At 46.1% G+C, this 24,479-nt stretch overlaps 1 protein-coding gene across 2 annotated transcripts in view; it reads left to right on the top strand.

The window, feature by feature from the left end:
• Positions 1–1,308: 1,308 nt before the first annotated feature.
• The window catches only part of SLC16A14 (solute carrier family 16 member 14), a 70,208-nt gene continuing 47,037 nt past the window's right edge, over positions 1,309–24,479 (top strand). Inside the window, exon 1 of one of the 2 annotated variants that reach the window (XM_082249977.1) lies at positions 1,309–1,641. Coding sequence is in view for 1 of the 2 variants with exons in the window: in XM_082249976.1 (XP_082106102.1) it covers positions 17,771–17,782 (12 nt within the window). In the remaining variant the exon portion in view is untranslated. Of the gene's footprint in view, positions 1,642–17,629; positions 17,783–24,479 lie in introns of those variants that run through there. The other variant, XM_082249976.1, reaches the window with a different exon arrangement.

Raw genomic sequence — 24,479 nt, 5'->3', positions numbered from 1 at the left:
GGGGCGTGTACGCTGGTCACTGCATTGAAGGGGGCATGTACGCTGGTCTCTGCATTGAAGGGGGCATGCACGCTGGTCTCTGCATTGAAGGGGGCACGCTGGTCACTGTTTTGAAGGGGGCAGGCTGGTCACTGTGCATTGAAAGGGGGCACGCTAATCACTGTGCATTGAAAGGGGGCACGCTTGTCACTGTGCATTGAAAGGGGGCACGCTGGTCACTGTGCATTGAAAGGGGGCACGCTGGTCTCTCTGCTTTGAAAGGGGGCACGCTGGTCTCTCTGCCTTGAAAGGGGGCACGCTGGTCTCTCTGCATTGAAAGGGGGCACGCTGGCATCTCTGCATTGAAAGGGGGCACGCTGGCATCTCTGCATTGAAAGGGGGCACGCTGGTCTCTCTGCATTGAAAGGGGGCACGCTGGCATCTCTGCATTGAAAGGGGGCACGCTTGTCACTGTGCATTGAAAGGGGGCACGCTGGTCACTGTGCATTGAAAGGGGGCACGCTGGTCTCTCTGCTTTGAAAGGGGGCACGCTGGTCTCTCTGCCTTGAAAGGGGGCACGCTGGTCTCTCTGCATTGAAAGGGGGCACGCTGGCATCTCTGCATTGAAAGGGGGCACGCTGGCATCTCTGCATTGAAAGGGGGTACGCTGGTCACTGTGCATTGAAAGGGGGCACGCTAATCACTGTGCATTGAAAGGGGGCACGCTTGTCACTGTGCATTGAAAGGGGGCACGCTGGTCACTGTGCATTGAAAGGGGGCACGCTGGTCTCTCTGCTTTGAAAGGGGGCACGCTGGTCTCTCTGCCTTGAAAGGGGGCACGCCGGTCTCTCTGCATTGAAAGGGGGCACGCTGGCATCTCTGCATTGAAAGGGGGCACGCTGGCATCTCTGCATTGAAAGGGGGCACGCTGGTCACTGTGCATTGAAAGGGGGCACGCTGGTCACTGTGCATTGAAAGGGGGCACGCTGGTCACTGTGCATTGAAAGGGGGCACGCTGGTCTCTCTGCATTGAAAGGGGGCACGCTGGTCTCTCTGCATTGAAAGGGGGCACGCTGGTCTCTCTGCATTGAAAGGGGGCACGCTGGTCTCTCTGCATTGGAAGTGGGCACGCTACACCTTAATTACTGAAGGCCCCTTTCACACTTTTGCGACCTCAAAGTCACACAATTTTTTAGAGCGTTTTTTGCCACAAAGCAATGCCTATTACATTTTTCTGTTTGCGCCCCCCCCAAAAAAATTTGAGCACCAGCCGCCACTGATGCGCTGTATACATTATATATACCCAGTGTATAGCTTTGGGTAGAGTGTACACAGGCTCCCCATCCTGCCACAAGAGTGTGCTTGTGAGATGTTTGCACACATCGTTCATCTATTTTCCTCTCTGGAACCAGAATTAGCCGGTATGGCAGTGAAGGAGTGTGGAGATGTCAGGTCGGAGTAGGAGCCGAGGATCCGGGAATGAGGGCAGACAAGGATGGAGTAAGGCGGCGGTGTCGGCTCTCCAGCCCCCTGCACACTATGGACTCTTATAGAAGGAGCGGGGCGGCCGGGGCTGTAGCCGGGAAGATGCCGGGGACCGGAGCAGACTGTTTATGGACGAGTATCTGAGGAGCGCAGAGCGGAGCGTGCACGGGGGAGCAGGTACAGCTGTCACAGGGGGACAGCCAGGTACAGCTGTCACACGGGGACAGCCAGGTACAGCTGTCACACGGGGGGCAGCCAGGTACAGCTGTCACAGGGGGACAGCCAGGTACAGCTGTCACAGGGGGCAGTTACAGCTGTCACTGGGGCAGGAGGTGGAAGGGATCAATGCGGATACAATGCCTGGATCGGTGTGTGTCTGGGACTGACATCTATGACATGTACCTGGGGAAGGGGGACACACACCTCTATGGAGATTTCATGCATCTAAAGGCCCTTTGTCTACAGATCAGTGTGTGATGTAAACAGATCTGCAGTATAATGTGCTGAGCTATTGTTTACTAATAATATCTGCATGTTGTTTTCCTGATCCTTCAGCTAGAAAATCCTGGGTAGCAGAACAGAATGTGATTTGTGTTTGCACATCCATACATTGCACTCTATGTGGCTGTAGTGGATGGAGATGTTTAGGTTTTTTCCCCCCAAACACCCTCTCTGCTGGTAGAAGTGAGTGCACTGTTTGGTTCTATATACATTGTGGAAGGCTGGATCTTATAGGAAGACTGGATCTCCAGTCCCTGAGCTCTCCACCAATAGGAGCGCAGCAGTGTGAGGTTACTGTCGGTTAAGGGAAGCTTTGGATACAGATGTCATTGGCACAACTGCCTTTCTTTGTGGACAAGGCAGGTTTTCATTACCCTATTGTGTGCACCTCCAGGACATGAGCGGGTCATGTATCCCAAGTCTTGGCCATCGTCTGTGCTAAGGATATTTATGGAGGATGAAAACTGATATTAGCCCCCTCCTACAGCACAAAATTGTTAGATAGCCCCATTATCCCTTTTGAATGTGTCTAGGACTCGATGTGCACTCTTGAAGAAGTGACACTCTGGCTCTGTAATCTAATTTCCGTGAAATTGTTTCATAGGCCTGTCATACACGGTGCAAATTTCTTTCTTGCAGAAAATAAACTCGCTTAATTCGGCCATCAACACATTGTCTTCTCCTGGCAAAATGCACAGTCTATTTGCCTTAAAGGTGAGTTCCACCCAAAAGTGGAACTTCTGCTTAATTGCTTCCTCCCCCCTCCGGTGCCACATTAGGAACCTTTCGGGGGGGGGGGGGGTACCTGTTTTTGACAGGTACCCTCCCCCACTTCCGGGAGACAGCGCCGCAGCGCAGTCCCTCAGAAGTTCGACCTGCTTTCTCTCCCGCCAGGCCAATTAGAAAGCGCAGCACGCTTCACGCATGCGCAGTAGGAAACTAGGGGTGAAGCTGAAAGGTCTCCCTTACCTTGAATAGTGGCGGCAGCACCCATTAGCTAAATCTGGTTCCGACATTGCGTGAACCCTGGACAGATAAGTCCTAATATTAAAAGTCAGCAGCTACAGTATTTAAAGGGGAACTCCTCTTTAAGTAAATCAACCCCAATGCGCACTGTTGAAGAAGTGACACTAAACTCTGGCGCTGCAATCTAGCTTTAGTGAAACTTTTTCATAGGCCATCCATACATGGAGCAAATTTCTTCCTGCAACCACAGTGTTGATGTGGGAATTCCTCCTGCGGGGGGGGGGGGGGGGGTGGCAGGGGAAGCCGTCCCTGCTGGGAGAAGACAGTGATTATTGTTAGCGGCTATAGCAGCCTCTAGCAATAATTGCTGGTTGTACCCAAGTTTGTTGTTTAACTTTAGAAATTCCTATTTTCTCTTTGCTTCATTGACAGACACAGCTCCTGATATTCATAACCATTGGGTTATACTGCCCCCTACAGGAGTAGGACACTAGGCAGAAAATAATTCTGGCTACACCTATGGGCAGACCCAGGGGGTATACTCCCTCACTCTGCTATAGCCACTTTTTTCTACCTAGTCAGGAGTAAGGACCTTGTTCCTTCTGGGATCTTTGGATCAGGCAACATTTTATTAGATAGAACATTTTTTTCTCCTGGATTTTTTCCTGTGAGATCTACAATCAACTGTCAGATTAGGCGACGGGCTGGATAATCTAGATCCAGTGATCAACCCAGTCTGGCCAGCAAGTGTGCGCAGACCTCAGCTCCACGCTAGGTCGACCGCAACATAGCCCCACTGGACGGGGGCTGGCCTGCGAGTTAAACAGCAATAAATAAGCGAACTTGATTCGTGAAACGCGTCTGCTGTTTGAGGCATCTGTTCATTGTGCTGTCATGTTTTTGGAGAAATAAAGACTTTTTATCTGCTGACACTGGAGTGCTGTCAAACCATTTCCTATACAATCGCTACTTCCATGGTCCACAGACTAGACGTGCATCCAGCACAGCTTGGATACTTATCTCTCACCTGGAGCAGGATTAACCCCTTTGTGATACTGCGAGTTAAACGCCTCGCGAGGTCGCATACGACCAGGTCTTGGCCCGAGTTGCAGCCTTCCTCCTGGCCGACAGCCCCCCCCCCATTTCGATGGAGAGGGGTTCTGTCTGGAGCGGTGCCCGCCTAGTTCCTGGTGTGGTGAGTAGCTGTCCCCCCCCCCCCTCCCTGGAGGGTTTTGGGGTGGACGTGGGCCCCTCCTTGGGACGATCGGACCCCTGCTTTCCCCTCCTTCCTGCAGGCACCCCCTCCTTGCCAAGTACCTCATCCTGCCCCCCCCCACCTCCACGCTGGGGCTATTTGGGTGGTCTGGCCACTTCCCCGGGATGGGGGCAGGGCACTAACTGGCCGGGGGGTGCGCTGCTGGCATTCAGACAATTGATTGTGCGGAGGGGGGTTGTACTTGGTGGGGGCTCCTGCCAGGGCCCCCCATCCTGCCTGGATCTGTCCTTGAGGCCTGGTCTCCCTGCTGGGTCCCTGTAAGCCTCATGATGCCGCACAGGGCTGCCGTTTTGTTGTAGCCTGTGTGTTTCTATACATGGTAGCCATGTTTGTGTAGTCCGGCGGCCATTTTCTTGTGGTTTGTCATTGGAAATAGCAGTGGCCATGACAGTGGAGCCATGCGGGCGGCGATTTTGGCAGTGGGAGCCCCTCCTCATCCCCTGGTGCTGGCTCCTGGGATATTTTACATCCTGATCGCCCTACGTGTAGTGCAGATTCTCCTGGTGGCTGCAGGTGCCTGTTTCTGTGGGTGGTGAGTCTGGTGGGGTCCTTTCCCTCTCTTTTAAGGATCGCTTGGTGCTTTGTGTCTAGTGACCAGGGGGTGCTGCCAGTGCTGTAGGGGTTGTCCCTTAGCAGTGTTGTTATACACTTTTTGTGGGGTCCCCCTTGTGACTCATGGAGTCTTTGGAGCACATTTCCCCACCTGATCCCCTCTCTGAGACTGCGGGGCTCTCCTGGGTCACCCTGCTGGGTCTGCAACCACGCGCCTGGAATCCTCTGATAGTGAGGATGATTCCTCCACGTCTGGGACAGCACACGAAAATGCGCTGGTGGATGCACTAATTGTATCTGTGCGTGAGACCCTGAAGATGGGGGACGCAGCTGAAGCTGCGACGGAGGTGCAGGTGCCCTTTGGCACTCACAAGCCATCCAAAGCAGCAAAGGTGTTTTGTTTCCCTGCCAATTGTGACAGAATTGTCGCTAAAGAGTGGGGATGACCAAAGCATCCCTGTGGGGTCCCTATGCACTTTACTAGGCGTTACCCCTATGAGGAGTCCCTTCTTAAGAAGTCAAGATTAAACAAGGCAACTATAATTCTAGGTAAAGAGTCCCGGCCTTTAAGGATGCGGCTGACCGGAAGGCGGAGGCTGTGGCCCGCACTATGTACACTCTGGCTGGTTCGGCAATGAGGCCCGTATTCACCATTGCCATAGTGTCGCAAACTCTGACCGAGTGGGCTAAGCTCCTACACTGTGACCTGGAGGGGGAACAGCTCCCCCCTGCCTTTACCAAGCTGGTGGACCAGCTGGTCCAGGGGCTGCAGTTTATCTGTCATCCCTCTTTGGATGCAGCTCCCCTAATGGCTCGCCTCTCTGTTTTGGCAGTGGTCCTTCGGCGTGTTTTTTGGCTTAGGTGCGGGTTTGCGGATCAGACTTCAAAAAAAGCCTTGACTGATCTTCCTTTTCAAGGAGATTGCCTGTTTGGAGGTACCCTGAATGACAACATTAAAGGTCTCACAGGGGGGAAGAGTACTTTTCTTCCACAGGCTACTAAGGGCAAGGAACCTCGTCATAGACGTGGGCCTTCTTTCTCAGCTCATAAGAAGTTTTTTTGTCCCTCAGGGTCGACTGACAAGGGCTCAAAGCCTTTCAGGGCCTCTTCTGGAGGATCCAAACAAACCTGGTCTGGCAAGCCAAGATTGGGCTTCTCCAGACCTGGGGACAAGGCTCCTTCAGCATGAAGGTGCACCTTACCCCTGTCGGGGGGTGGGAGTACGTCTTCCCTGGTTTCCGAACCTATGGACTTACTGGGTGCAAGACAAGTCGAAGTCAAATGACTAAGTCATTCAGTCCGGCTACAAGATCGAGTTTTACTCTTGTCCCCCGGCAAGGTTTTTTCCTTCCAACTTGCACCTGCCTCCAGACCGCTTACATGGCCTGTTTGGGGCGGTACAAGACCTGTTCCCTCAAGGGGTGGTTGTCTCGGTTCCGACCCCGGAATGTTTTCAGGGTTTTTACTCAAACCTGTTCACAGTTCCCAGAAAGGAAGCAAAAGTGTGTCCAATCCTGGACCTCAAGGCGCTAAACTGCTTTGTGCGGGTTTAGAAGATCAGAATGGAGTCCATTTGAACGGTGGATGCATCCCTGCATCAGGGGATTTCCATGCCTCTGTCGATATCAAGGATGCCTACCTTCATATTCTAATATGTGCCATTCACCAGCGTTTTCTCCGCTTCGCTGTGAGAGAGGAGAATTATCAGTTTGTGGCGTTACCCTTTGGTTTCGCATCTGCTCCTTGGGTCTTCACAAAAGTGTTAGCCCCGGTTATATCTTTGCTACACCAATGAATATGTAGTCCCATCACCTAGTACCTAGTGTTAGTGGCTATCATCCCGGTAAGTAGAGACAAGGAGGGTACCCCCAATTGTTTGGGACTGTAAATGCCACTAGACACTGAGAAAAATAAAACTAAAAAGTAAAATAATCAAAACTTTATTTATACAAAAAAGAGAAAAAATACCACAGGTTGATGATACAACCAATACACAGCTAGATATACAAAGCAGATTAAAATTGCATGCAATTTTAATCTGCTTTGTATATCTAGCTGTATACTGGTTGTATCATCAAGCTGTGGTATTTTTTCTTTTTTGTATAAATAAAGTTTTGATTATTTTACTTTTAGTTGTATTTTTCTCAGTGTCTAGTGGCATTTACAGTCCCAAACAATTGGGGGTACCCTCCTTGTCCTTGCTACACCAATGGGGGATCGCGGTACTAGGCTACTTGGACAATCTCTTGCTGCGAGCGGAGTCTCCCTCTGCTCTGGGGGAGAACCTGGAGATCACAATATGAACTCTGCGGGAGTTCATCTGGATTCTGAATTTTCAGAACTCTGCTCTGGTTCTGTCCACAAAGCTGGACAATCTGGGTCTGACTCTGGACTTGGCCTTAGCCAGAGTGCTCCTTCCCCTGGACAAATTCCAGAAATTGCAGGCTGCAATTCGCCTCCTGGTCATTGGCGAATGGTCATTCCTCCGGACTTGCATGCAGGTGATGGGCCTGATGGTGTCTACCTTTGAGGCAGTTCCATTTGCACATTTCCATACGAAGTCCCTGCAAAGGGAAATTCTGGCCAAATGGGACAAGGCTCTGCAGTTTCTGGACAATCAGATCCGGCTGAGTCAGAGCACGAAGGAGTCCCTGATATGGTGGCTTCATTCTCTGGCGCTTCTGCTGAGAAATTCCTTCCTCCCCTTGTATTGGACAGCAGTCACCACGGATGCCAGCCTGTCCAGCGTGGGAGGAACCCTCGCCAAGCATTCTGCTGAGGGGATCTGGACGCTGGAAGAATCCAGACTCACGATCAATGTATTGGAACTCCGAGCGATCAGACTGTGTTTGGATTATTGGATGGATTGTCTTCAGGGTTTTCCAGTGTGCATTCAATCGGACAATGCCATGGCCATGGCTTATGTCAATCACCAAGGGGGCACATGAAGTGTCCTGGAGGTAGCTGGCATTTTAAGGTGGGCAGAATGGTTTGTTCCAGCCCTCACCGCCGTACACATTCCCGGGGTAGAAAATTGGCAGGCAAATTACCTCAGTTGGCAGGCGTTGGACCACCGGGAGTGGTCCCTTCATCCGGAGGTGTTTGATCAGCTCTGTCTCCGGTGCGGCCCCCCTGAGGTGGATCTGTTAGCATCTCGGCTCAACAGAAAAGTGCAGAGATTTGTGGCTCTGTCAAGGGATCATCTGGCTGACACCACAAATGCGCTGGTGGTGCCGTAGACTTCTACGCAGTATCAAGGCAGAAGGGATTCTGGTCATCTTAGTGGCTCTGGACTGGTCTCGCCGGGCTTGGTACGCCGATCTGGTGCGGCTGGTCGCCAACATTCCTTGGCAGCTTCCTCCCAGGTAGAATCTGCTGTCCCAAGGACCGATTTTCCATCCTGCTTTACAGTTGCTGGCTTTGACGGTTTGGCTGTTGAACGCCAGGTGCTAAAGGATAGGGGTTTATCTGAGTCAGTGATTCCTACACTGTTGAAAGCTACAAAATCTACCTCTAGGAAGATCTACCATCTTACGTGGAAGACGTACATGGCGTGGTGTGAGCCTCTTGGGGTTCTTCTCCGCTCCTTCTCGGTGACTTGGATCTTGACCTTTCTTCAACTGGGGGGTTGAACAGAAATTAGCCTTGAGTACCATCAATCGCCAAGTGATCGGTCTTTTTCCAATGACATTTGGCCACACACTCCCTGGTGCGTACCTTTCTTCAGGGTGTCCGACATTTGGTTCCTCCAGTGCAAGCTCCGTTACCGCCTTGGGATCCTAATTTGGTGCTTTCAGCTCTACAGAAGCCTCCCTTTGAAAATATTTGGGAGATTCCCCTGCTTATGCTGTCCCAGAAGGTGGCCTTTTTAGTGGCTATCACCTTTGCATGCAGGGTGTTTAAACTGGCGGCATTATACTGTAGTCTACCTTACCTGGTGATTCACAGGGATAAGGTGGTTCTTCTACCTTGTCCGTCGTTCCTTCCAAAGGTTGTATCTGTTTTTTTTTTTTAAATGAAGACATTGTGTTGCCTTCCCTGTGTCCCAGGCCTATACATCCAAAGGAAATTGCCTTGCATGCCTTGGATGTGATCTGGACAATTGGGGTGTACCTGGCAGCTATGGAGTCTTTCAGGAAGTCAAACTCTCTCTTTGTGCTCACTGATGGACCTCGAAAAGGGTTGTCCGCTTCCTCTGCGACCATTTCCACATGGATCAGACAGAGGGGGGGTTCAGGCCTATTCCATCAGGGGTCAGGTTCCTCCTTTCCCTGTCAAGGCGCACTCTACTAGGGCACTTAGTGCCTTCCAGGCTTTCCATCATCTGGCGTCAGTTACGTAGGTTTGCAAGGTGGCCACCTGGTTGTCGGTGGATGTGTTAGCATTTGCCGATGCTTCCTTTGGCCGCAAGGTTTTGTAGGCTGCTGTTTAAGAGGACCTGATCCTCTTTCAGGGTGTGTTGTTTTTTTTCAGGTGGGCTCCAGTTGTTAGGTTGAGCTCCTGTTGCCTAGTTGGCTAATGTTTAACCTTGGGAATTTTTTGTTGTTCCCACACCTCATGTTTAGCACTGCTTTGGGGCATCCCAATAGTTATGCATATCAGGAGCTGTGTCCGTCAATGAACGAAAGAGAAAATGGGATTTTTGACTTACTGTAAAATCCATTTCTCTGATGTTCATTGACGGACACAGCACCCACCCCTCTGTGGAGTTATAATTCCCCTGCCACTGCTTGTAACAAAACTGAGTGGCTATAGTAGAGAGAGGGGGTATACCCCCTGGTACTGCCCATGGGTGTAGCCAGAAATTTTCTCTGCCTTGTGTCCTACTCCTGTAGGGGGCAGAATAACCCAATGGTTATGAATATCAGGAACTGTGTCCATCAATGAACATCAGAGAAATTTATTTTACGGTAATTCAAAAATCCAATTTTTTTGCTCTCAGTCTGCGCCAAATCTCTGAATTCCTTTTTTGTGTTTGTGAAACTATGGGATTTGTGGTGGGCATAGAGCAATGCAAATAACTGTAACTAATGCACACTGCCTATTCAAATGAAATAAAAGTGGGGGGGGGGGGGGGTGGAGAGGTTCAGGCACTCACAGGGATGTTACAGGGAGTCAGAAAGAAAAAAACAGAAATAAAAGATTGGATGAAAACTGGATTACAGTGTGTAGCGGAACTGACCCACAGTGTGCTTGTGTGTTTCTGTCAGTATACCACTTCCTTCAGTCTTGAACATAGATATCAGATATTCTAGCCACCCTACATACAAGACTAGCCGAGAATAGCTTGTATAAGATCTGGAACCCTTGAACAAACTCACAAAGAATATATACCTCACCAGGAGGACATCCCCCTCCTGATCAGATTACCCTAACAATAAAAACTGTAACCAGAAACATAATTAACCTGAGCTAATTAACTAGCCATCTGGACAGAAACAATAGGTGAATGGGAATCCACACCTAAACAATGTTATAATTACCATGCTAAATAACTCAGCACTTAAACCAGCCTGGGTGACACAATGTCCACCCAGACAATGTTGTAGTTAATCAGACAATAGGAGACACAATTAACAATTAACAATGGGACAGACATGCTTAGCAGAAAACTTATAACACCTCAATACACAGACAATAGCAGGAGACCACCAGTAGCTGACTGTCCATCTCCTACATTGAAGAACATGGAACAGAGGCCAATGCGACCAGCTCTTTTAATGAACATGTATAGTTCAAAATCAAACAATCCAGGAACAATCTTCATATATTTCTTGAGAGATATTGTTGATAAATATTACTGTCCCATTCCAACCACATTCTCAGTGTCCATTAAGTAGTTGTCCATACTTACACATAGGAGGGACCTGGGTGACTTACACATAGGAGGGACCTGGGAAGCTGAGACAGGGATTTCCCAACCTCTCTAAGGTAAGCTGGGTTCCACGGGCCCCCCAACCAAAGTGGCTTCCGTCACACAGGGCCATTAAGTAGAAGATGTGTATGGGTTACTATTGTGTTCTCTCGACGGGGGAAGGGGGCGCAAGGAGCTGTCCCAAACAAGAGAACACACAGAATATTGCTTAGTGCTATAGCCAGCAAGCATCTCGATGATGTCAGAAGTAAGATGGCAGCATGTGACTGAGCAGTGTCTGTTGACAGAATGATGCCAACATGACAACGCTGGATCTGGTGGCTTGAGGAGTATCTGATTTGTGCAGACATCACCTCGCAGTAAGCAAGGGTACATAAGTTGTACCTGTTTATCTGCAGTCTTCTCTTTTCAACATCCGTTCAAAGTCCAACATTTATAAAGCTTGTCTGAGCTGTCAGAGAGCTGAAATTACACTCTGCAGAGCTCAGTGAGGAGAGCTGATTGGAGGGAAGGGACACCCCCCCTCCCCCCTCCATACAGCACACAGGAACCGAGTTGAGGCTGTCAATTTGCTGAGGGTCCCTCCTCTGTCATTATTTTTCTCTTGGTGTCAGGAAAACTTGTCAGAAGTGACACATGCTGATAGCAGAGAAAGGAAGCAGCAGACAGAAATGACACTTAGAGCTCTTAATTGAGAAAAATACAGACTATAGAAAGATATGCTTTGCTCATATTTATTTTCTGATATGTACAACCACATTAAAAAAATAATTTAAATGTATAATTTATTTAAAATAATAAAAAAAATTGTTCAAGTGTTACTAAACCCACAACAGTAAAATCAGTCTGTATATGCAGTAAAGCATGCTTGTTATACTCACTGAGGAACCTAAAGGGTTAATCCTGCCCATTGTGTAAGAAGGCTGTTTGATCCTGTCTTCTCTGTTCCTCCCCTCCTTCCAATGTCCCCAAATCCATCTACTGATAGAACAGAGCCCTAGGAGGCACTCTGCATATGCTCAGCTTGGTGTGCATTGCTAGAGAGATTTTTGTTGGGGGGGGATGGTGCATGTGATCAGCTCAGGGCCAATCAGCACTGTCCAGACAGAGGGTCAGGGGTTATAGCCAAATGACGGCTACAGTGCAGTCGCACTTTGCCAGGAGGGCATCTTTTGACTTCCTCCCGTGATTGTGCTTCCGGGCGCCCCCTGCGACGCTCATTTGCAGTTATCTGTGATCACTGTGTCCTTCGGATCAGGGTAAAGAGTCAATCACAGCGGCTCTTTACCATGTGGCCAGATGTGTCCAATCACAGCTGATCACAGTGTAAACAAGATATGCTGGTTATCGGCAATCCTCTCCTCACACTGGCAGCGCGGGAGGAGAGGAGAGCCGATAAGCGGCAATCCACACAAGGGACATCTACACTTACAGTATAATCAGGGAACTAATCATAAGTGTCCTGATTATCAGTGCAGCCCCAATGGTGCCGCCAATCAGTGCTCATCAGTGCCTCCTATCAGTGCTGGTAGCGCGTGAGGAGAGCCGATAAGCGGCAATCCACACCGGGGACATCTACACTAATAATCAGGGCGCTAATCATTAGTGTCCTGATGATAAGTGCAGCCCCAACAGTGCCCATTAGTGCTGCCTGTCAGTTCCCATTAGTGCTGCCTGTCAGTGCCTATCAGTGATGCCTGTCAGTGCCTATCAGTGCTGCCTATAAGTGCCCATCAGTGTCGCCTATCAGTGACACATATAAGTGCAGCCTCATCAGTGTTCCTTCATCCCTCATCAGTGCCCCCCATCAGTGCTGCCTCATCAGTGCCCATCAGTCCCCTTATCTGTTCCCATCAGTGCAGCATATCAATGCCCATCAGTGCAGCCTCATCAGCTCACACCATTGAAGGAGAAAAGTTACTTACTTACAACATTTTATATAACAGAAACTAAGAAAAACTTTTGAAATTTCAAAAATTTTTGACTTTTTAATTTGTTTAGCAAAAAATAAAAAACCCAGTGGACCAAACCAAAAGAAAGCTCCATCTGTCTTAAAAAAAAAAAAGTAAACAAATTTAGTTGCATGACCGCGCAATTGTCATTCAAAGTTCGACAGTGCTGAAAACTGAACATTGGCGGGGCAGGAGAGGGGGTGAAAATGCCCAGTAGACCAAGAATCCTTTCTGTCCCACTGCACCATAATTGTCCTAGTTGTCCCATATTGTAGGCACTTCGGCTTGGAGCACATGCTTACAATGTCACAGATTGGTCATATACATCAGCTGTTCTCCATGCTCCAAAATGCTTTGGTTACAGGCAGATTTATCAGTCTTGCTGCAGTACAAAGGAGATACAGTAGATTATAAAACAGGTTTACACATGTGAATGATGTATTTCCCCATCTGCTACGGAATCAAATCTCTGCATAACTGTCACAGTTGTCTGCTTAGGACTGCAGGCTCGGGTTACAGAAATACTGCTGCAATCGCTTTCCCAAAATGATCGTATACTAGAAAATCCCCATATTCTCGCTGTAATTTGTCTTAATATCCTGCAGATGGATCAGGAAGAAATGAATAGGAAAATAATCTGTTTGCACAGTTAAAACTGCACCTTTGAGTTATTGAGTCTGTTAACGTGTCCTGTCTCATCAAAGTTCTAGGTACTAGAAAAGTGTGTGAAAGGTTAGCTTTGTTTTTCTACTTTAAATTGTGTTATAAACATTAATAAATGATTATCAGGGAACATTTGTAAGGGCAAGTGAATCATTGTACATTGGATTGCAGGTATGCATTGAACATTGAACATTACTGTCTTCTATAGAACAATGTAGAATATACAGTATATACAATAAATGGGACTAGAGACAAAAATGTTCAACTCACAGCCCAGACTAGGGATGGACATTGTTGCTAGTATAGTCTAGATCAGTTGTGGCAGCTGTGGTTTGACAGTTGATTTGGGGCCCCCTGACAGTGGCATGTTATTTTCTAGCACAGAGAATCCAATGTCATTATTGTCTTAAAACGCGTACACACAGACCAAATGCTGGGTGACATTGGCCTGTGTGTATGCTAGCCGGTCTGACAGAAGCCTGGTTTCTGTCGGGCAAGCATGTTGGCAAATCAGTAACCGACTGGCTCTTGATCAGTGCTCTCAGCCAATGGCAGAGAACGCTGACCAGAGTGTTCTAGTATGGGGGCCTTTTCCCTGTCAGAACCAGTGGCGGCCGGTGTGTTGGGGGCGCAGGGGCGCTGCCCCCCCTATCCATGCATCCGGCCCCCTAATCTACATGCAGGGCGCCGGACGCATGGAGTTCAATGGGCTTTTTTTTTTTTTGCATCGCCTGATTAGAGCCAGAGGCTCTAATAGGGTGATGCAAAGGGTGGACCCGGGGCGCAGAGCATTGCGCCCTGAGCCCACCCATTGTGTGACAATAGCAAATGAAAATTCGCTATTGTCACACGGATCCTCCTCCTGGCCAATCAGGAAGCGCGTCCGATATGCGCTTCCTGATTGGCCGAAAGGCAAACCCCATGCAGTTGGCTGGGGAGGAGGCGGGAGCCGAGCACTGAGGACTCAAGGAGACGCTGCCATGCCGGAGAAGCCGTGAGCCGCCGCTGGTCAGAACATAACAGCTCAGTGAGGGAGTTTGCTGTATTACTGGACTGCTGGATTGAACAGAAAAAAACTCAAAGTGTGTACGAGGCTTTAGAGGACATAAGTGTCTTGGTCCTGTGATCATTTTCTATACAATTAACATTCATCTAAACCCTAACGTATAACCAAACCCCTAAATTTAAACTGAACCATAACACTTAACATATCCCTTAAAGCCCAACTCCACAGGGCCTCTCTCTGCATTCCCATTAAGGAGAATTCCCCCTTAGTTCCCATCAGGACAGAAAATGATGGAGATAAAAATTTGATAGAGACTCCAACCCTTTCCCATGCTGTGTAAAACAAAAAAAAAAAATCAATAGAGTTGAGCTTTAGGTGATGTGTCAAGTATTCGACTGTTAAAAAAAATACTGTTAGCAATGAAATGGAAAATAATTAGTTACAACTTATAGTTATTGTAATCTGTGTCTTCTTGTCCCAGTGACAACCTCTTCCATTTTTTTTGTCCCTCTGTCACAGGATCAGGAAGAAAGATGTAAAGGTCAAATCTCCCCAATGGAGTTATGGACAGTAACAGAAGTGTTTATTCTTCCTAAGTCTATATACAGTGAAAAAAATAACATTTTTCCTGGGGGTGGCTTTTAAAGCCTAAGTTTAAGTAAAAATGTTTAAAAAAAAAAAAAAAAAAGCACAAGGGATGGTGCATACCTTCATTGAAAAATGTCCCTTGTGCTGGTGCTAGCTGTCCTATTTGAAATCTTAGTTCTTCTGACAACCCTCCCATACCCCACAATGGCAATGTTGCGGGGTTATTAGAGCCATTAGACCTGCCATAGGTACTTGTCAAGAGTGTAGACTTTACCACTTTTTCCACCCATGTCTTGAATTCATAGAGGCTGTACTATAGCTGTCAGCAATAAAAAGCTATCTATGAATGGAGGCAGCAGACTTCCACCTTTCCTCTATTCATAGATCACTTTTCATTGATGAAAGCTATAGTACAGCTTCAGTGAATGCAGGAGGAGGGCAGAAAAGGCGGGCATAATCAGCACTCTAGACATGTGTCTATGACAGGTCCAGCTAATAGTATTAATCCCCCCCCCCCCACTGCACCAGGGCGTATGGGAGAAGGAGGCAGTGGACTTTGCATTTCAACTAGAACAGCCAGAGCCAGCACAAGGGACACCCCTCATTTAATGCTAAAAAAATACCTAAACTTAGGCTTTACCAAGAAAGTACATATTAACCCTGACACTGAACCTAACCCTTAACAATAAAGAAACTCTATCACTTAGAGACGAGGGGGGTAAGGGTCTGCTTAAGAAGACTGCACGTACTTGCAACAACCACCAAATATTCCTATCATGGCCAATTCTGAGGCCATTTTGAGAGGCAAAGTTTAAGGCACATCCAGATAGTGCTAAAGCTTGCAAACTTTCTTCTGCCTCGTGGGCATTCATAATGACCAGTGAGACCTTCCTTCGTGATGATGGAGCAGTAGGAATTTTGTTTGGGGGTCTAGCAGCAAGCTCCAAAACTACCTGGAAGTGTTAGAGCTTTGCCCATGCCTGGAAAGTTTAGGAGGATGCTGGGACACAGTACATGACATTTCCAAGAAGGGTTGAATATCACTTCTGTAAATAACACTGCAGCACTTACTTACTTACTGGTTATACCCTGTCAGGCTGCTGCTTGCACCAGTTTACATTTCCCTACACGTGTTGGAACTAAAGAAGTGGCTTGGACAACCTACAAAACATCTTTAACATTACACAACAGATCCAGTGTCACAGAAGTATCCTCTCCCCACTTTCACATCACTCCCCCCCCCCCCACCCCACTAGTGTCCTTTGCCCCACTCCACATCATCCCCCCACAATAACGTATTCTGCCCCCCCCCCCCCACAATAATATCCTTTGCCCTCCTTCACACCTTTACATCACCCCCCACAGTAGTTTCCTTTGACCCCCCCCCCAAAGTAGTGCCCTCTGCCCCCACCCCCCACCCCCACAGTAGTGACCTCTGCCCTCCTTTTATATCACTCTTCACAGTAGTCTCCTCTGAACCCCCCCCCCCCCACAGTAGTGTCCTCTGCCCCCTCCCACAGTAGTGTCCTATGCCCCATAAGCAGGGAATTCTGCTCCCCCACAGTAGTGTCTTCTGCCCCCACACAGTAATGACCTGTGCCCCCACAGTAGTGTCATTCCCCCCCCCCCCACAGTAGTGTCATGTGCCCCCGCCCTGTGTTCTAGCAACCAATAACCTGCTGGTTAACTTGACAAGTTAACTTGATCAGCTTCTGCTCCCGCCCTCCATCCTGGGCTGTGCTGCCACCCACTACCCACACTGACATGAGGATGAGAGCAGCAGAGGAGGCAACGGGAAGGAGCGGCACCTAGCACAGGTTGGCAAAGCAGGGACGTGGTTGTGTTCTACCCATTACCTGCCCGAAGTTAACAGGTAGATCGCAATCGATGGGTTTCCGACCCCCGCCCTAGAAAAAACATTTTTACCAAGAGTGGATTCAACTGTGGCAATAATGTAAAGAGTGATGGGAAAAAAAACAACAATTAGAACATAGGTGACACAGAAAACTGCAGCCATAACCATAGCTGTCTGTCCAGCTATCAGAAATGGGTAAGGAGACCTAAAAAAAAGCTTGGGTGCGAGAGGGGGCATAGTGTAGCTAAGAAGATTTGTGGTTGGGAGAGGGAAATCTCAAAGGATCTGTCGTGGATAATAGTCAGGAAGAATTGATTTCTAGTAGCAGACATTCCTGAAAGCAGTATGCTACCTTAAAATTAAAAAAAGATAATGTTACTTACTTATTTAAATCAAGGAAACTTTTACCCCAGTGGAAGAGCATGATGTATCAAGGTACTGACTAACCAGTGGCTCTCTGGAGCCTTTGCAGTGGTTACCGTGATACATGTGTTTAGGGACAGATATGTACCCCCCTTTATGTTATTAGCTAAGATCTATTCATTTTAAATTCATTATTTTGTAATGAATTGTTTATCAGACAGCTCAGGTTCCCGATTAGATCATTTTCTCAATAGAGAGGCCTTAAAGCTATACAGTAGAATACAAGGTGCCTGAAAGCAGTTTATCTTTAGAGATAAGAGACCATAAATTCATTTAGCTGTTATAGACACATAAAAGTTTAGGAAATCATTGTCAATGCCTTGTCTTTCAGAGAAATCATCCTGTTTTGACACAATTCATTTCCCTTTGTCGGGTGGGAGATTGAACATTAAAACGCCAACATTTAAGACTATTACTGTGGACTTTGCATCTTGCTGACTTTGCCTTGCCAGCATTAATATCTACACCCCGGTAATGTTTCCTCAGACTTATTATACCATGTGTACATTCCAGCAGAGTGCCTTGTATCAACTATTGTCCATGTCCATCCCAAAACTGGGAGGATTCAGACATACTTCATCTCAAGCTGCTCACTGTTCAATCAGTACATGTAAGATAACCAGACCAGCCTCTGAGCTCATTCCATATTATGCAGCTTCAGGTAAGTCATTGGTCAGAAATGTTCTAATGTTTTCAGTAGTAATAGTTCTATATTTGTTTGTGGTTCAATAGAAAAAGAGCGCTAGGTCCAATCTCTACTGACGGCATCTGCTCAGTCCAGGAAGATGCTTATTTGCATATACTGAACAAAGTGCTTCACGAAAGCATTACATCATCCAGAGTGATAATTGTCTGTGCGAAGGTCAGTATAGGTAGCAATATTTTATGGAAAGTGTTGGGTCTATTATGGGATTATTGGATTTGCATAATTGTTTGGTTTCATATAGGCAGCATTTCCACATTTTCATAACTCAAAGTGCACTGCTGTATACAATATCTATCTATATATATATATATATATATATATATATATATATATATATATATATATATTTATATCCTTATATATATATATATATATATATATAGATATATATGTATATATATATCTATATCTATATATATATATAGATATAGATATATATATATATATACATATACAGTATCTCACAAAGGTGAGTACACTGCTCACATTTTTGTAAATATTTTAATAAATCTTTTCATGTGACAACACTGAAGAAATGACACTTTGCTACAATATAAAGTAGTGAGTGTACAGCTTGTATAACAGTGTAATGTGTTGTCCCCTCAAAAAAACTCAACACACAGCCATTAATATCTAAACCGCTGGCAACAAAAGTGAGTATACCCCTAAATGAATATGTTCAAATTGGGCCCAAAGTGTCAATATTTTGTGTGGCCACAATTATTTTCCAGCACTGCCTTAAACCTCTTGGGCATGGAGTTCACCAGAGCTTCACAGGTTGCCACTGGAGTCCTCTTCCACTCCTACATGACTGTAGGCAAGACACACTTGTATTTGCACTCGCTTGACACCATGTGAGCCAAACAAGTTTATCTTGCTCTCATCAGACCACAGGGCATGGTTCCAGTAATCAATGTCCTTAGTCTGCTTGTCTTCAGCAAACTGTTTGCAGGCCTTCTTGTGCATCATCTTTAGAAGGCTACCAATTTGATGCAGTGTGCGGCGTATGGTCTGAGCACTGCCAGGCTGACCCCCCCCAACCCCTTCAACCTCTGTAGCAATGCTGGCAGCACTCATACGTCTATTCCCAATGACAACCTCTGGATATGACGCTGAGCACATGGACTTAACTCCTTTGGTCGAGCATGGTAAGGTCTGTTCTGAGTGGAACCTGTCCTGTAAAACCGCTGTTTGGTCTTGGCCACTGAGCTGCAGCTCAGTTTCAGGGTCTTGGCAATCTTCTTATAACCTAGGCCATCTTTATGTAGAGCAAGAATTATTTTTTTTCAGATCCTCAGAGAGTTCTTTGCCATGAGGTGCCATGTTGAGCTTCCAGTGACCAGTATGAGAGAGTGAGAGCGATAACATCAACTTTAACACTCCTGCTCCCCAACACCTGAGACCTTGTAACATGAACAAGTCACATGACACTGGGGAGAGAAAATGGCTAATTGGTTCCAATTTAGACATTTTCACTAAGGGGTGTACTCACTTTTGTTGCCAGTGATTTACGACATTAATGGCTGTGTGTTGAGTTATTTTGAGGGGACAGCAAATTTACACTGTTATACAAGCTGTACACTCACTACTTTACATTGTAGCAAAGTGTCATTTCTTCAGTGTTGTCACGTAAAAAGATATAATAAAATATTTACAAAAATGTGAGGGGTGTACTTACTTTTGTGAGATACTGTATATATATTTATAGAGAGAGAACATTTAAGAGGATATGGATGCTGAGATACTGTGCAGGGATTCAGGTCTGTTATATTTACTCTTCTAGGATAATTGAGCAGTAGTAGAATGTTGTACTATGTTAAACATTGATTAAAAAGGAAATTTTGTTCATAGGAGGTGCCCCAAGAAGCACGACAGAGTCTGGGCCAGATGGTTGGCGGACTCTTCCATCCCGTTGCTTGCTGCCTGCCTGGGTGTGGGTGGCCCGAGGGTTACTTAACCGCCGACTGAGAATTGGCTGAGCTGCCGCTCAAGCTGCACTCTCTGTCCCATGCTATTTACTGCTGTGTTGTTACATTTTGATGCCAATGTAATTTCGCCCCTGTGTGGGCACCCCATGCTCTTGAATGCTCTCCCTGTTGATGGCCAGGTGTTGTAAGGCTGTTTAGTGAACCTTTTGCACCTGTTGTTTGTATGTTGTTGTTTTTGTTAAAACAATAAAAAGATTAAAAAAAAAAAAAAAAAAGGAAAGTTTGAAACTGTAATAAACCCAAAACCAAAGATTTTCTATACTGCAGCTTTCCAATTCTTAGATGTGGTGGCGACACTAGTTTTCTTTTTTTCCTTATTTTCACCTGTTGATACAGCTAGCAAGTCTGTTATTTTCAACTTCCTTTAACCACTTTAGGACCGGAGGATTTTCCTGCTTTAAGTCCAGGCCACTTTTTGCGATTCGGCACTGTGTGACTTTAACTGACAATTCCGCGGTCATGCAACGCCGTACTCAAACGAAATTTATGTCCTTTTTCTTCCCACAAACAGAGCTTTCTTTTGGTGGTATTTGATCACCTCTGCGCTTTTCATTTTATGCGATATTAATAAAAAAAAGCGACAATTTTGAAAAAAATAACAATATTTTTCTACTTTGACAGTTAAATAATATCCAATATATTCAATTTTTGTCATATATTTAGGCCAAAATGTATTTAGCTACATGTCTTTGACAAAAAAATTCTCAATGAGCGTATTTTTAAGCGCTTTAAGATCGGAAGATTTTACCCCATTCCTGACCAGGCCATATTTTACTATTCGGCACTGCATTAACGGACAATTGCGTGGTCGTGCGATGCTGTACCCAAATTGTGTCCTTTTTTTCTCCCATAAATAGAGCTTTCTTTTGGTGGTATTTGATCACCTGTGCGATTTTTACTTTTTACGCTATAAACAAAACAAAGTGACAATTTTGAAAAAATAACCATATTTTTCCACATTTTTTTATATGACATTCGCCCCAAAAAATGTAAAAATCTACATTTTTTAACATTTTAGGCCAATTTGTTTTCTGCTACATATTTTTGGTTAAAAAAAATCGCAATAAGCGTATTTTGATTGGTTTGCGCAAAAGTTATCGCAGCTACTATGGGAAATGTATGTCATTTTTATTGTGTTTTTTTTAACTAGTAATGGCGGCGATCTGGCGGCCTTCTGTGATTTTTTTTGCGGACTGCGACATTGCGGTGGACAGATCGGACCCCAACTGACATTTTTGACACTTTTGGGGGTACCAGTGATATTACTACAGTAATTAGTGCTATAAATATGCACTGTTACTGTAAAAATGACACTGGCAGGAAAGGGGGTAACTTTTATTGGTGATCAAGGGGTTAATTTATGCCTGGTGCTTACTGACGTGTGTGGGGGAGGGGACTGTGTGACACAGGCACAGATAACAGGTTCAGCTATGCTGAATCCTGTAATCTGTCCCTGGCTGTCACTTAGGAGATCCACCCTCTTTGTTTACACAAGCAGGCGGATCTCCTCACTCGATCCCCGACGATCGGGGAAGAGCGGCGCTGATCACCACCTCTCCTCCCCTGGCCCGACTCCCGCTGTGTCTGAATACAGCGGGAGCGAGCCTCCGGCGGTGCGCGTGCCGCCCACAAGGGGAGGAGTCCAGCGACGTAGACCTACGGCGCTGGACGATAACGAACCACTTTGCCGCAGTACGCTCCATGTGAGCGGTCGGCAAGTGGTTAGCAGACCAGTCTATGGTACAAAAGTGGCAGTTAGAGGAAAGAGACAAAACATTTACAATGGTTAGTTATTATTCATTAAATGAAACCTTTGTACCTAAAGGAAAGAAAAAAATTTACCTGTAACTGCCTAAAATGTGTTAGTTGGAGTTCAGCTTTGATTTGTTAGTCAAGTCCATCATAATCTTCTAGTATATCTAACACTACCGTCTCCCCAGAAGGACAATGCTGCTGTCCAAGGGTGTCTCTGTTGCTCCTCCATCTAGAGTGGAGATACCTTAAAAGGACCTATTCCCACCAGGTGCAGTAGGACTGCAATGGGTGACTATTCCAGCGCAGTCCCACTGCAAGACAAGGCAAAATGCCTTGTCTCTTACCTGACCAGTTGACACCACCACGTCTCAGTTACAAAAAAGTACAGCATGCAGTAATGTTTTTCTTTAAAGTGCAGTGCAAGATATTCCACTGCCTCACACTGTGCTGAAGCCAATATAACTTAAAGGATACGTTCATCTTTTTGCAGGGGGAAAAAATGTGCATTTATTATTTTTTTACTAGAAGCCTGCAAAGCATTGCACCCGTGATCAGCAGATTTCGGGTGCAGGACTCTTGCAGACTGTCTGTGTAGCTATCTTCCCGTACCTCATACGGGCAGGCAGATATACACTGACAGGAAATATCAATGAACTACCTAGAGCGGCTCAACAGCGCTCTGGCAGTTCATTGCGATTTACAGCCCGACACGTGCAAAGGTTGTCAGTACTTGTAGTTCTCACATTCACATAACTCTGTGAATGAATGATGTGGTCGGGTGCCCACATTTTTTAAAAATTGTGACAAGGAATTCAGGGAGAAGATTCCCCCGCTCGGTGTCACAATGGGGAATCGGGGGGGGGGGATAATGGGGCTGGTGCAACATGTTACATCCTGAATATGGGTGTTATATATTACAAACGGTAAACTTATCCTTTAATAAAATGTCACATTTCAGTAAAGTACGCAAAAAAAACAAAAAAAAACAGTGTGATGCGAGAAATAATTTATTTTATTGATTTGCCTGTAATACCTTGATGAAATTGAAATTATATACGTTGTTACTGTGAGTTACTGCACATTAGAATTCAGCTTCACTTTGACTGAGGAGGCTGTTCCAGAACTATCCCGAGGATCAAAATCATGGTAATTGCAGGCTTTGGAGCAAGATTAGTGTAAAGGTGACAGGTTCCCTTTAAAGTCCAATTTGATGAAAGTTGTCTGTCTTTAGCTAATTGTTGGAAGTGTGGGATTTCTTTTGACTCATTCTTTCTTCTTTGCTCTATTTCTTCTGCAATTGGTTTCCTAATGTTGTCTGTTATAGCTCTTCCTGATCTTTACACTGGTAACCAGACATGCTAAGATTGCAGGACTGTTAACATACACTGGTGGCTGGGCCATAGGGCAAGCTGGACATACACTAGTAAGTTTTCAATCAAATCTTACAAAATGTACAAATATTCATACAAACATTTACATTAAAATCCTCAGTATATTTGATGACTTGACAAATGTCATTCGATGGCGCTTCAGACTTTTGTTTGCTTTTGACTTACCACTTTCGAATGAATGGACTTTCCTAAATAAAAACTATATTCACTGTTAGAAATTAATTTGTTCAAGAAAAAAATTCCATCCTGCTCCGTCCATTTTTATTGTTACTGCATATAAAAAAAGGACATTGATTTGACGCCACTAAAAATTGGAAAATCAAACAAACGTTCCTAAAGCGGAACTTTACCCATAACAACTTGCTTCTTGCTGGAGGCTTCCATTTTGCTGAAGCTCAGAGCCCCCAAACAGCAGTAAATCATAAAGTGGAACTAAACCCATCAATTTAACAGTTTCAAAAAACAGTTACATTCCTGGAATGCAGGGATTGTTAACTGTCATATTTTCTTGTGTCCTCAACCAAACTGTCAGTTGCAGTTTAAACATAAGCAGCATCCTTGGCTGTAAAGGATAGGAGAGTTTAAAGCGGAGTTCCACCCAAAAGTGGAACTTCTGCTCATTTGCTTTCTCACCCCCCTCTGGTGCCACATTTGGCACCTTTCAGAGGGGAGGGGGGAATGGATACATGTTTTTACCCGTTCTCCACTTCTGGGAGACGGCGCCGCGGTCCCTCGGAAGTTTGGTCCCCTCCTCCGAGTTAATCCAAATGCGCAGCACGCTTCGCGCATGCGCATTAGGGACTCGCCTGTGAAGTCGTAAGGCTTCACTGCAGGGTTCCCTCACCAGCAATGGCGGCGGAAGCACCCGACAGCCGATGGAAACATTGGCTGTGGTGCCGACATCGCTGGACTCCAGGACAGGTAAGTGTTCTAATATTAAAAGTCAGCAGCTACAGTATGTGTAGCTGCTGACTTTTAATTTTTGGAGGGGGAGGCTGGAGGCTGGAACACCGCTTTAATTTTATGGCTTTTAGTAGATCGGCCTCTACAAACTCGGTAGTGCCTAAAAATGCCTAAAATGGGAGAGCAACTGAGCATGTGCAGAGCAGGGTGAAACAGCTTATTACTGGATTTTAAACAGTATAGACCAGTCTTTCTCAACCTTTTCAACACAGAGGAACCCTTCAAATAAATTTCTGGTCTCGGGGAACCCCTGCTAAAAATTAAAAATCTACAACGCATGACATGACATTAGTGTGACAGTCAGTGGGAAGAATGCTTCTTACTTTTGTCATCATTGGGAAGAACTACCCCCTTACAGATAGCTAAAATGAACAATGGTGTCATTGGGGACATATTGGAGAGGCAGAAATTGCCCATTGCTTGAGGGAAACCCTAGCAACCTCAGGAGGAACCCTGGTCGAGAAACCCTGGTATAGACACATATTTTCAATGTTTTACATAGCTACTGTATACCTGCAAAAGGGGCCAGCCTGAAGAGATATAGCAGGACTTCAT

The sequence above is a fragment of the Pelophylax lessonae genome, assembly GCF_965119305.1.
Source record: "Pelophylax lessonae genome assembly, chromosome: 3".
NCBI lineage: Eukaryota > Metazoa > Chordata > Amphibia > Anura > Ranidae > Pelophylax > Pelophylax lessonae.
Note: the sequence above shows the minus strand (reverse complement) of the source record. Positions and strands in the feature narration are given on the sequence as shown.